Here is a 13,863-nt window from a genome sequence, read left to right as displayed (position 1 = left end):
TTCTTGTGTTACAGTGGTGGAAACAAAACTCAGCAGAGATTCTTTTAGCAACTGAGATAACAACCTCTGCGGTTCTATCATAAGAGAGAGTTTTAAGGTCACTAACTTTTTAAGACAGTAAGTCACTTTGCGTATACCATACAAATGAATGGAGAGAGCGTACACTGACACCTACCTGTCGCAAAATCGTCCAGTGAACACAGAATGTCTATGGGACCGCTGCATAATGCAATTTTATGCTACGTTTTAGACTCCCCTATTAGAAGGTGTTACAATTAGGGAAAAGAGGAAGCTGGGGCCGGCTTGACAAAACACATAGACATTTATTGTTGCACTTTTCAGTCGCACACAATAAGACACCGTTTTTCAGCAGAACACAAAACGTTTTCTTTTCAGTATGTGCCAGTGCCACACTGGCAACTTTTGCAGACACACACACAGACAGCATTGTGTGTCTCTCTCTCCCATCTGCCACTGTTTGCTCTCCTTAAATACTCCCGCCGCCCCTCACTGGAACGTGAGACCGGTATATCACAGAGGTGGACCGCATTCACCACTTATCTTCCAGCCTCGCTCTGCCCAGACGGAGCTCAACCCTGCCCTGCTCACCACAGAAGGGTTCTGACCTCAGTACTCAAAGAGTTTCCTTCAAACGTCTGTGCAAGTAAACTGGATGTGTTATTATTCAGTTAAGTTACTATACACTGTCTATACACTATACACAGTCTATGGAGCGCAAGTGGAAGAATACAAAATTAGAGCTATTTCACGGTGCATGGAAGAGTAGTGTCTGTAGATACAGACAGGCACTAAAAGCTGCCAGGTCAGCATATTTTAGCAAACTCATAGAAAATAACTTCAACAATCCTAGGTAATTATTCAGTAATGTGGCTAAATTGGTTAGGAATAACGCCTCAACAGAACCAGATATTCCATCGCAACACGATAGTATTTAGATGTCTCATAAATGTCCACGTGCAACTTCAATCCTTCGCAATCATAGGTCATAAAGAGCTAACAAAACATATCGAAACAACAAAAGCCACAACATACATGTTTGATCCAATACCAACTACACTCTTAAAAGAGGTATTCCCTGTAATCTCAGAACCTCTTTTTAATATTATTAACTCCTCGCTAACTTTAAAATGGCAGTTATCAAACCGCTTTTTAAGAGGGCACAACTTGATCCTGGAGAATTGGCTGATTATAGACTGATTAAAAATCTACCTGATAATATCTTCCCCTGAAATTTCACAATTCTCCAAATTTGCAGAGTGTATCAATTAAATCAAAGATTGGATGGCAAGAAATGTCCTTCTACACAATTCCAACAAAACAGGGGTACTAATTATTGGACCAAAAACTTCTAAAAACAAGCCACTAAAATATAATTTGCCTCTGATGAATGTACTGTTACATTGTCTTCAACAGTGAAGAACTTAGGTGATATATTTGATATCAATCTGTCCTTTGTAAATCAAATTACCTATGTTTGTAGAACAGCATTTTTCTCTGTTGCTGAAAAATTATTTCATGCATTCATGACCTCAAGACTAGATTATTGTAATGCATTACTGGGAGGATGTCCAGCAAGATCAATAAATAAACTTCAATTGGTTCAAAATGCAGCAGCCTGAGCACTGACAAGAACCAAGAAATATTATCATATTAGCCAGATTTTATCATTGTTACATTGGCTACCTGTTAAATTTCGTATTAATTAAAAAATTCTGTTAACTACGTACAAAGCTTTGAATGGTCAAACTCCAGAGTATTTAAGTGACCTTCTACCACGCTCTAATCCATCATGTTCATTGTGATCGCAACATTCTTGCCCGTTAATAGTTCTTAGAATATCAAAATCCACAAAAGGAGGTAGATCATTTTCATATTTTTCTCCAAACTATGGAATAGTCTCCCAAACACTGTTCGGGACACAGACACACTCATTCAGTTTAAGTCTAGACTAAAGACTCATCTATTTAGCCAAGCATACACCTAATTTATCCTTCAACTAATAATCAGGATGCTTTAGTTAGGTCTGCCGAACCAGAAACCAGAAAAATTGACCATGATCTATTACTAATGGGATTTATACTAATATTGTTCTATTTGTATCCATATCTCAACCTCAGAAATCCTATCCTGAGGTCAACAGAACCAGATGGATCCAGCTCCATTCTTGCTTCGTGTTGGACTCCACTACTACATGTCTCTGAGTGATGATGACTAAATGCAGCCGTGTCAGCAAAGACTTCAGAGGATGAACTGATGCCAACTCCAACCATAAGACATGGGACACTTCCTATGCCATTGCCTGAACCTTGGATTTAGGATAGACCTCGCGAAATTACCAGCCGGTTGAACTGCGATGCACCACATTGATCTCAGCCTGCATCACCTCGGTCTAATGATGGACTACAATCTTGTAATGGAATACATCGACTATCAATTAACTGCCAACAAAACCCTTCATTAGCCAATTTACAAGGACAACTGCATCTATGTGAACTTCTGCAGTTAATCCAGGACGAACTTCAAAGACATTAGTCATTAATCTTACAGTTCTTACAAAATCTGTTTAAACACTGGCCCTTAACACTTAGTTTAATAATTTTAAACCAGGACTTGCACTATACATAAGTAATATTGGCATTATATTTATGATGTTAGCCAGAGGGGAACTGGTCCCCACAGTGAGTCTGGTTTATCCCAAGGTTATTTTTCTCCATTAATCAACATCTTATGGAGTTTTGTGTTCCTTGCCACAGTCACCTTCAGCTTGCTCACTGGGGTTATAAATACAATTGTTATTTAATTACTTATTTTAAACACAGTTCACAATCGTATTTTATCAAACTACACAATGACGACTCTAAGACATTGTAGATATTACAGTTTCATTTTATATTAATGCCTGATCTTCTGTAAAGCTGCTTTGAAATAATGTGTGTTGTGAAAGGCTATACAAATAAAAATAACTTGACTTAACTTACTTGCTCAGCAATATTCTCTTTGAACTATTGCTCCACCATGACAATAGCTGAGTTAAAAGAGAAAACTTAAACTTAGCGTCCCTTGCGGCAATGCTGATAATGCAACGCATAGTTGCATTTTGTTATAATTTGCAGTCTGACACATTTCAGAATGAAACGCTGTGTAAAATCGAGATTTCTTAGAAAGATTTTGTAGACTTTGTAGGTGGAACTGTTTATTGGATACATTTTTATACCTTCATAATATTTGAACTTAGTAAGGGATAATGTACAGTTAGCTGTTTGCTATCGCAAAATAAACCAGACAGGGTGATCAGGACCATGATGCAGAGCAGACTGTACATTATCCCGCTTATTACTATTAAAATTATTTTGAAATTATGTAATAATATAAGAAGAACAAAATCTCTGAACTGTTGAAATCCACCACTGGTTTGCAAGTATTGAAGTACTGTTTGTGTTTATTTTGTAATTAATGAACATCTGACTGCTCATTGTGCATATTATTCCAGAACTACTTGCCAAATAAATAAATAAATGCACATGAAAAATGCATTTGAGTTTAAATTTTGTGCGGTTGTTACTGATTAATATCAGACCACTAGATGGCGCCATGCCCTAATTACACAATTGAATACATCTTTTTTATAATATTGAACAAGATTTATCTGTGACTTTTAAGATGAAACAGAGAGACAGCTAATATATCTTGAAGATCATGAGGTTATGTGAGGAGACAGAAGTTTTAGCGTGAGGGTTTTACCCGCTAGCCAAATAAACACATGTGCATTATTTGAATTGTTGTAACTCATCTTATTGGGTTCTTGAAATAATTAACAGACCTTCTACAACAAACTACAACTCACTAAACTTGAGGATCTCATGTATAACACAAACAAGCAACACGTCCATTTGTTTCAACTATATGAATGTGGATTTAAACATGGTCAAATGTTTTAAGCTGAGTGTAAATGACTAGTTTCTTGTCTTTTTTTGTGGCTGAAAGCACAATCAAATGAGCCAAAATACCCAACAAACAAATATGCAAATGGTGATTAAAATGTTGTTAATTAGTTCACCAGTGCTGCGAAAATGTGTTCAGCTTTCTGAAAAGTTCTGCCGGCACAGATTCTGTGTTACTCTCTGATGGTACATAATGGATTTGGATACTATCTTTAAAAATAAATAATCAGCTTCAAATATAAGCCTCATTGGGTTTAAGGACTCTAAGGATTTTTTTATTTATTTATTTATTTTCATTTATTTATGTACATATGAAATAACTGGCCCCAAAGAATCCCATAACTGATCATTTTGAATTCCATCCTTTGTTTGATGACTATGAAGGAGATCTAACTATTTCTGAACATTAAAATGAATGCGAACATGTTTGAATACTACACTGATGCCAAGCACAGACAATATTTTGATGGCAGTGGATTTCCCTGAGGCCCATGACCTCACAACAACACAACTGCAACAACACAACTGCATGGAAGACTGAACATGACTTCAGTCTATTACAACATTAAGTGCTCTTTTAAAATATGAAAAGGACATTTGAACTACAAGTTTGTCACGTCAGTTCTCAGATTTAACAAAACAATGTTAAAAGTGCCAACATTATGACATTATCATGTTTTGTTCAATCTGGTAATGTCTCGGTCACTCAGGCATGGTTAAAAGGCATGTTTAGTTCATTCAGGCATGGTTAAAAGGATGTCCCTGAGATATCCCTGGAGGACACAAAAGCTTGCCGATTGAAAAGCATATAGAAGGGACAGAGGAACAAACAAAAGGCATGGCACCAATAAACACCCCTCATCTTAATGCATCTGACAGCTCTATGGAAAGCAAAACATAACACTAGAGGAACATAGATGAGTGCAAACAGAAAAGCTTTTAACACTCACAATGAGTCAGTATAAGCTGACATGAGACAACTGAAATTAATAAAAGTACCCAAGCTACTATACTTACAGTATGCGTTTCCCCAACATTCCCCATTATTTATTAACCTGTAACTGCAAAACATTTTTTTTTACTGTTTTTAATTTAGTACTTGCCATTTTTATTTTCCATTATTTGACTTTACTGTGATTATTAAACACTCAAAACAAGTGGAAATAATATAATGTCTCAAAATATAACACAGAACCTGGAGATGATGTGAGAGAAAAATTTGGGTTTAAATCTTAAATTTACAATATTCTTAAGGTCATTCTTGGTGTCAGAGTATAATCTGAGCAATTATTTTAATCTTTTCTAGATGTACTCTCTAATATGTTAAGCATGCATTTAACTGTGTTTGAAAAGCTTATTTTTACACCTATATGCAAATGCACATACTTTGCCCAAATTAAAGAATTGCTTGCCTTTATTATGATGATTGCTTATTAAAAACAAGTGAATGCAAAATCTCAGTCCTGCAAACAATTGGGGTTTTATCTACTGTACTTGCCATTCTTTCCTATTTGGATGAAATCTAAGTAATCTCTAATATAGATAAAACAAAATAATTGGGACTTAAAGTTTATTTCAACCTCTACATTTAAATAATATGTATTGGTCAGTTTAGATGTCCTTAATTGCCATTCTTGGTTTCCTGCTGCTTTGGGATCAAATCTGGGCAATCATTTTCAATACTTTTCTATATATTATCTCTGTATAATATTTTAATCATGCAACAAATAGGGGTTTAAAAGCTTATTTTTACATCTATATGTAGCCACATGTGTTCGGCTTTGTTCTAGTACTTGCTATTCTTGATGTCCAGCTGCTTTGGGATAAAATCTGAGCAATCCTCTTCAATCTTTTCCATATAATACCTCTATTTAATATCACAAACCATGCATATAATTAGGATTTAAAAGCTTATTTTACATCTACATAATAGCATATGCTTAGCACTTTCTATTCACGTGCATAAGAGAATACATAACAGCCAATTGTAACAGATCCCTGTGGTTTATGTGAGAAAAAGTCATATTTTAAACCTGAAATGCCAACAACTGGGTTTCGAAAGCTTATTGGATATGTACATGTAACCACCAGTTTTAAAGTTGCACTTGCCAGACTTACTTTGCTGTTGTGATTAAATCTGAGCAATCATGCTTTTCTTGATATAATGTCTCTGATAAGTTATAGTAATAATCAAAAACATAATAATAATTGCGACCTTTTTCACCTCTGTATGAACACTATCTATTTAAATGTAAATGAAGTACTTGCCATTCTTGGTTTCCAGCAGCTTTGGGGTACAGTCTGATATCAGTGTTGATGTTGAATAAGGTGTCATCATCAGAGAGATGCGGGAGGTTAGTCTTAAAGAGCGGATGCTCATAGAGCGCCTTCAGTTTGGAGGGACCCTGGACAGCTCTCCTCTGTCCGCTCAATGCGTCCTTCATCAAACCGCGTTTCTCAGAACCCAGTTTGAGCTGCTTCACTCTCTTTAAAGACTCAGCTTTCTCTGTTACCTTCTCCCGCGAATGCGAGCTGAGATTGGAGTTGGGCTCATTGCTGAAATCCTGCAGTAATCTCAAAGAGTGTTTATTAGGCCAGCCCGGTTCGGCGGCGGCGGCTCTGGCGCGCTGTTTGGCCCAGGATCGCGGCTCCTCGCCCGGGCTGTGAGCGCACGAGCAGCCGCCTCCTGCTCCCGCCGCGCCGGAGCTCGAACCGGCTGCGCGCTTCTCCAGTTTGGGTAACAGGTCTATCATGATGTGCATGGTGCAGGCGACGAGAAACACCATTAAAATCAACACGCGAAATTTACGGAATAGGATCATCTTTATTAACAGTCCCTAAAGCACATTTAAAAGTGGCTCTTATGGTTTTTTGGATTACAACAATATGATATAGGCGATAATAAGGGATATTCAGGGGTGCATTTGAGGAATATCTACTGTCATTTCCAGTGTAATCCTCCTTTTAATGGGAGACCCATGATCAGTTAGGAGCAAACATCATCCAGACGGATAAAGGAATCTTTTTTTTCATCATGATATAGTAGTTAAATAACAATGATGATTTTGGTGAAAATCAAATGTCTTGTCGCATCCTCACAGGTTCAATACATGATAAAGCGCATTTGTCCCGTCCATCGCTCCACACGCTTTTTGCTCAAAACGCACGTCTAAAAAATGTCCCGGTAATAATGCCAAAGCACGAAGAAATCGCCGTTTGATCTCCGAAGAACAGCGAGGATCTCGGATCAGAAGTCCTGTACCATGTCTGGATAGCTTCGGTATTTGCGGAGGGATGAAGTGCCTTAACAGTTCTTCATGAGGAGCAGTCAGTGACAGGTGTAGATGCATCAGTGCACTGTGTGTTAAATATTGGGATCCTGCCTCTCCTCGTCACAGGATTCAGATTGGCTGAGTCCACATACAGGCAGAGCCGGAGACTCAAGGAAGTGCGACTCAAAGATATTCGGCTTGTAATGTAAGTGCAGTTCCCTCCAGAGATGACAGAGGGCGCTGATGTGCATCGGGCTGACTGTACTGGTGACACAATAACACTTTAAAGAAGTGATGAACAAATATTATATAATTCTTAGTCACAGGTCAGACATTATTATTATCATGTATTTATTCATTTAACAATTGATTTTATCCAGATTTTAATTAAGAGCATTTTGTAATTAAAGAGTCAACAATATTAGCAGTGCAGCAAAGGCAAATTTCAAGAGTAGGACACTAGATTAATAAAAAGATAAGGATTACGTGTCATAATTATATAATATAAACATACATTTAACCACTGGAGTCGTATGGATGACATTTGTGCTGACTGTCTGTGATTTTTGGAGCTTCAAATGTCTGATCACCATCCACTTGCATTTTAAGGACCTTCAGAGCTGAGATATTTTTAAATTTTTCTTCAAATCTGTTCTACTGAAGAGAGAGAAAAATATTAAAAGCCAGCACCTCTCTCTCTCTCTTTCTCTCTCCTGTATGCATGCACACACTGCTTGGATATGTTTGGACTAAACGTCATCTTATGTTGGCCAAATTGTTTTATTTTTAACATTTAATAATTATTTAATCATTATTTTATTTTAATTATTTGTTTTAATTACAGATCTGCTTCTCAGTCAGAACCCATCAGCATCACATCTGCATTAATGCATCATATCTAGGAATAATTCAGTGATAAATGTACTTTTTACCTCGATATTTGTCCTTGTATATGGATTAATCGTGCATGCATATATAGTAATTATATAGTTGTCTAAAAGGTCTTTAGTATGTCACAGAAGGCTACAGCCACAACGTATATTGATCCAAAAACTATGTGATGCAGCGTTTTCCTTCAGAATCAAAGCACATGCTTATCATGTTCATCTAAAAAGAGAGAAGTCTCATTTTTTGGGCAACAGAAAGTGGTGTAATTCCCAAACAGTTACTGTGATGTACTATTTAGACTTTGGTTTCATGAAAAAAATTCGGAACGAAATTACCAATATTTAAAAATAACGTTTCCACTCCAGAACAGTTGAAAGGGACATCAGTTATGTTTTACAAAAAACTACGTTAATTTTCGGTTTTCATTTTGTTTCGTTGGAATGCTTTCACTCCCTGTGGGTGATGTGAGAAAATGTAATATTTTTAAGAATGCAAATAATTGGGATTTAAAAATTATGACAAAATAAACGTGCAATTGTGTCAGACATGAAGTAGTTTAAATGTTACAGTCAGAACCCCAGGAACTGTTTGCAAACATGTGACTGTAGTTCAAGTCAAATTTACAGAGTTTATCGGTTTGTTTTGTATGTATTTGTTATTTTCTCTCCCTCATGTCTCGCAGTCTGGTCGGCATGCATGATCAGTTTTCCATGGGAACATTGATTGTTCCCAGGGGAATGCTGATTATGCCACTAATTAGCGTGCCAAGCAACATCTAATTCACTCCCTTCTTAAGCCCTTCATGTTCTCAGTATCTTTGCTAGATTGTTGTACGTATGGTGTTAAGTAATTAACCTTACTCTCTCTGCCTAGTTGGTCCTGTCTCGTGTATATGTTGGTTGCCCACATGTTGGGTGTGTGGTTGCCTTTCAGTTTGCTGCATGTCAGCTGGGTATCCACGGAGGATACCTCATCTTTGCTCATGTGTCTGGAGCTAGATTACATACCCTGCTGGGCGTTGTTCTGCACCTCACTAAGCTTCAACGGAGGATTCCACAAATCTATTCCTGACTTCCACAAAACACACACACTCATTCTACGAACACAGTCATGGCTTCTGTGAGCTCTCTTTCCGCTGCTGCAGCCGGTGACGGGATCCTCGACTTCCACAACTCAGTGACTACTTATATTTATTGTAAATAAATCCTTTGAACTCTTCCTCTGCTCTTGAGTCTGTTTGTCTTGCGATCGCCCTGACAGAACAATCCAGCCAAGTTTGGACCCAGCGGAGGAATTCACTTTTCGCTCCGCCATCTCTCAGCAGGGAGTTTTGCTGGGACGTCAGGAGGATCAAACCTCCACATCTAACCGGGCTCTGGAGATGGTGGCTTAGCAGCTCGCTGAGCTCACCTCAGTCATGCAGCAGGTCTCCTGATGCTGGCCCCTCTTAGGAAGCATCTTCACTGGCTCCGGCGGTTCCCCAAGAAGTCTGTATTCCTCCTCCAGCCCCATATTCAGGTGAGGCTGGTTCCTGTAGCACATTCCTTTCACAATGTTCCCTGTTCTTCACGTTACAGCCCTCTACTTTCACGTCAGATATGATGAAGGTGGCTCATGTGATCACACTCCTCACCGGAAGGGCTGGGGCACTGCCATGTGGGACAACAGACATCACTGTTGCGCTTCCTATAACGCGTTTTCCACGGAGGTCCGCCAAGTTTTTGGTTGCTTGGCTCAAGGTCGGGAGGCAGCAAGTGTCTTATCAGGACTGTCTCATGGTGATCGACGAGTCTCAAATTATACGACCGAGTTTCACACCTTCGCTGCTTCTTGTGAGTGCAATGACCGTGCCATGTGGGATCGGTTTCTACATGGGCTTTCCGACAACATCCTGGACTAGATTTATTCTTTGGATCTGCCTCCGCGCATCGATGATTTGGTGGATCTGGCTATTCGAGCCGATCTAGCTCCGCCGCTCCTCCACCTGCAGCTCCTCCACTCCTCCAGTGGCTTTACTTGCTCCAACTCCTGTGACTTCACACCGCGCCTTGGAAACCCTCCAAACCCCACCCCGTCCGATGATCACAGAACTCTGTGTAGGACATAAATTTGGCCAGTGGAGGTAGTTATACCATGGTCCATCTAAAAACTCAGTTCTGAGTGGCTGGAATGCATGCGTTAAAGCCGATGACATAATCTTTCAGTTCAATTCTGTAAATCAAGTAAAAATGTTTATTTATAGAATAATTGTAGGGTACATTCATGATCAGCACATGAGTTAAATGCATCTGGGTTATATGTAGGCCAGGATCTTCTTTGTTCAACTGCTAAAGGGCTTTAATGAACCTTTCTGCATTTTACACTGCCCTCCTTAATGTAAGCCAATTTTCAGCTCCCTTTCAAAGATATAACAAAGGATGTAGAGCAGTTAAGATGTTATCCTTTCTGCTCAACATACTCATCTGACGTGATTCTGCGAAATCTGTGAGCTTGTAAGAACACACCATTGTGTTTCTTAAGGATTGGATAATAGAGCAACAGCATAACACATTTTTCTCTCTCATGTTTTGAACCTTACCCCCCTCATCCTTTGCCTTTATATTAAACATGTTTATAGTGTGGTTCAGCTTCCAATACTGTCCATGCCATTTTTTAAAGCACAAAGATGAAAATCGGAAACACACACATTTCCTTGAAGCTTCCGGCAAGGAACATGGCTGTTTTTGTCATGCCAGAATGTCGATGAGCTCATTGGCAGAATTTATCATTTCAATTTGATACAAGTTCACTTTTGAGAATTCATATATCTTTTATATTCAGAGTTTTATATAGTAGGACCTGGCCCAAGTGTTGCCACAAAGAGCAATGTAAAATTATCAGTCACCACAAGATTAAAAGGAATAATTCACCCAAAAAAGAAAATTCTCTCTTCATTTACTCACCCTCATGCCATCCCAGATGTATATGACTTTCTTTCATCTGCAGAACACAAATTAAAAATGTATGACTCCAGTGTTTAATCCATGTCTTCTGAAGTAATATGATAGGTGTGGGTGAGAAACAGATCAATATTTAAGTCCTTTTTAACTACCAATCTCCACCTTTGACCAGCCCAAACCAGTAGGTGGCTGAATGAGAAAGTGAAAGTGTAGATTTACTATTAAAAAGGATTTAAATGTTGAACAGTTTCTCACCCACACCTATCATATAACTTCGGAAGACATGGATTAAACCACTGGAGTCTTATGAATCACTTTTATACTCCCTTTATGTCTCTTATTGACCTTCAAAGTTCTGGTCACCATTCATATGCATTGTGAGGAGCAACAGAGCTGAATTATTCTTCTAAACATCTTTGTTTGGGTTTTGCACATTTGGATATGGGGGTGAGTTAATGATGAGAGAATTTTCATTTTTGGGTGAACTATCCCTTTAACAGCATGAACAGAAGGCTTTGACTTTCAATGCACAGGCTGCACTGCTTCACAGTCAGGTTGCAATGTGGCATCCCTAGTACCAGAAAGGATTCTGGGTTACAGGTGTGTTAGTTTGACTGACATCTGGACTTTTTAGATGCAAGTCCTGTAGTAAAATGAGATTTATTGCTGCACAGCGAGGTGGATAATTGAATTTCTCTCATGTTTTTGTTGTCTTTTTTTTCACATGGAGCGTAATGTTCTTTTTCCTGGAGGCTTTGACATGTTCCCAGGGGTATTTTGAAGTCGCTATTTGAGCTGCCTGACTTTATTAAGTCTAAGGTACAAATTGTAGCTAAAATTGAGAGATTGTTAAAAAGGAATAAGGTGGTTGGAGAGAAAAATACAATTAAATTATTTACTGTGAGGTTTGCATGATATGAAGCTAAGCATGAAGAAGGTTTAAGACAATAACATGGTCACAAAGGCTGCCAACTGTTTGTTATCTGCCTGTGACTGTCAGAGTCCACAATTAACAATAAACCAATTATGAGTTGGTCGGTGATTTTCAGCATTCAGTTTTTCAGACTTTTGATAAGATTTTAAATTAGCCTAAATCAGGCTAATAATGTGTTTAAGTGGTAATAATTTACATTGTACCATCACAGGCTAAACTAATACATTTTAATATGCTTTATGTTGGAGTATAATAATGCCCTCAGAATGGTAAAAGCGGTGATTGTAACATGGTTAACAGTTTTACAGATTAATATCACATTACAATCCAACAGTCTCACGACATGGCATTTTCGTAACAAATTGTGTGACTCCGTTCTTACTAAACGTACAAATTATACACCAACCTATCACATATGCTTCCATTGTCTCCCTCAAAAGCCACATATGTTTCTTCTGTTGTACACAAAACATATTTATTAATGTACAATCATGGTCACAGGTTAAAATCTATGGTTAGGTTTAGGCATAATAAAGATATCACAAATGCAAAGTCTAGCCACGACGTCCTTTTCCTTTTGTCCATCATACACAAATTGACTTTTTACATTACTTTCATTATTATGTTCAGGGTCTGGATAAGGTGTTACACTTTATGGTTAGGCTTAGGTATGGGGTTTGGATAGGGTTGAAATGAGGAAAACTGTGACACGGACTCAGGCTGGTTGGGATCCATATGCGGTTTTTATTGGGTAACAGGGTTCAGGTCAATACAGGCAAGGTTCAAGGAACGAGCAGACAGGAATACAGGAGGTAACAGAGTTCGCGGTCAGACAGGCAGAAGATCGGGGAAGGCAGCAAAGTTCAGAATCAGGTAAACAGGCGTTAATACAAAAAAGGGCAGGCGGCAGACAAACGTAGTAGTAAATACAGGCAAGGTCAATACACAGAAGATCAGAAGAAAAGATAATCGTAACGCTCGGAAATGTAGCCGGGTTAAACAAGACTTCGCAATGATTGAACAAACAAGTGTGGCTTAAATAGAGTGGATGTGATAGGAAACAGCTGTGGGGTAATCGGACCAGGTATGCGGGCTTATGGGAAATGAAGTTCAGGGTTAAAATTCGGGTGAGTCATATCTCTGGTGACCGGTTGAGGAGGCACCTTCACCGGCGTTCGTGACAAAAACGCACATTTGAAACAGATTTTTCTCTTTCTTCAGTCCAACACAACAGGGTTTAAGGTCTGAGTTTAAGGTCTGGGTGAAGTGTTACACTTCAGTGATAGTTTTACCATTGCCTCAACACACATTTAGTTTAGCAAGGAAACATTGGGGTCTACAAGTATACTTTGGAAGCATATATAATTGGTTGGTCTATAGTATATTTCATACAAATTTGCCATATCGTACTATTCTTATGAATTCTCATGAGATTGGGTAGTTACAAGCCTTGTACTTAATATCATTAAACTATAAGTTGCATCTTAGAAATAATTTACCTTCAGAAGTTTAAGTAGCCATTTTTCTTCCTTCCCAGAACTTCATGTGGTGACATTTCTGCATTTAGCTACTAAATGGAAATCAGAGGAACACAATTACAATGGGTCTTGATAATGTTTTTGACATGACATTGCACAGTGAGGTAGACATTGCACCATGCACATGTGCAAGAAGGTTTGGTCACTTTGGTTGCGTCGTTTCTCACTAGTAGTTTCAGCATCTCAGCGTCAAGTTATAAATAGTTTGAAACACTGAATAACACTAGAGATTCTGGCAATCTGTTGGACTTGGTCCAGCTGCCTGCTGGCTGGTTTAACAAAGAGTGTTGCATGAACAGCTGGAGCGCTGACTGCCCTCTACTGCCACAC

General features: G+C 38.5%; 1 protein-coding gene across 1 annotated transcript in view; it reads right to left on the bottom strand.

The window, feature by feature from the left end:
- LOC127648384 (extracellular serine/threonine protein kinase FAM20C-like) overlaps positions 1 to 7,284 on the bottom strand; it is a 112,187-nt gene extending 104,903 nt beyond the window's left edge. Inside the window, exon 1 of the mRNA XM_052133046.1 lies at positions 6,231 to 7,284. Within this exon, the coding sequence (XP_051989006.1) occupies positions 6,231 to 6,784 (554 nt within the window). The 5' untranslated portion in view covers positions 6,785 to 7,284. The remainder of the gene's footprint in view (positions 1 to 6,230) is intronic.
- Positions 7,285 to 13,863: the final 6,579 nt, after the last annotated feature.

The sequence above is a fragment of the Xyrauchen texanus genome, chromosome 8 (assembly GCF_025860055.1).
Source record: "Xyrauchen texanus isolate HMW12.3.18 chromosome 8, RBS_HiC_50CHRs, whole genome shotgun sequence".
NCBI lineage: Eukaryota > Metazoa > Chordata > Actinopteri > Cypriniformes > Catostomidae > Xyrauchen > Xyrauchen texanus.
Note: the sequence above shows the minus strand (reverse complement) of the source record. Positions and strands in the feature narration are given on the sequence as shown.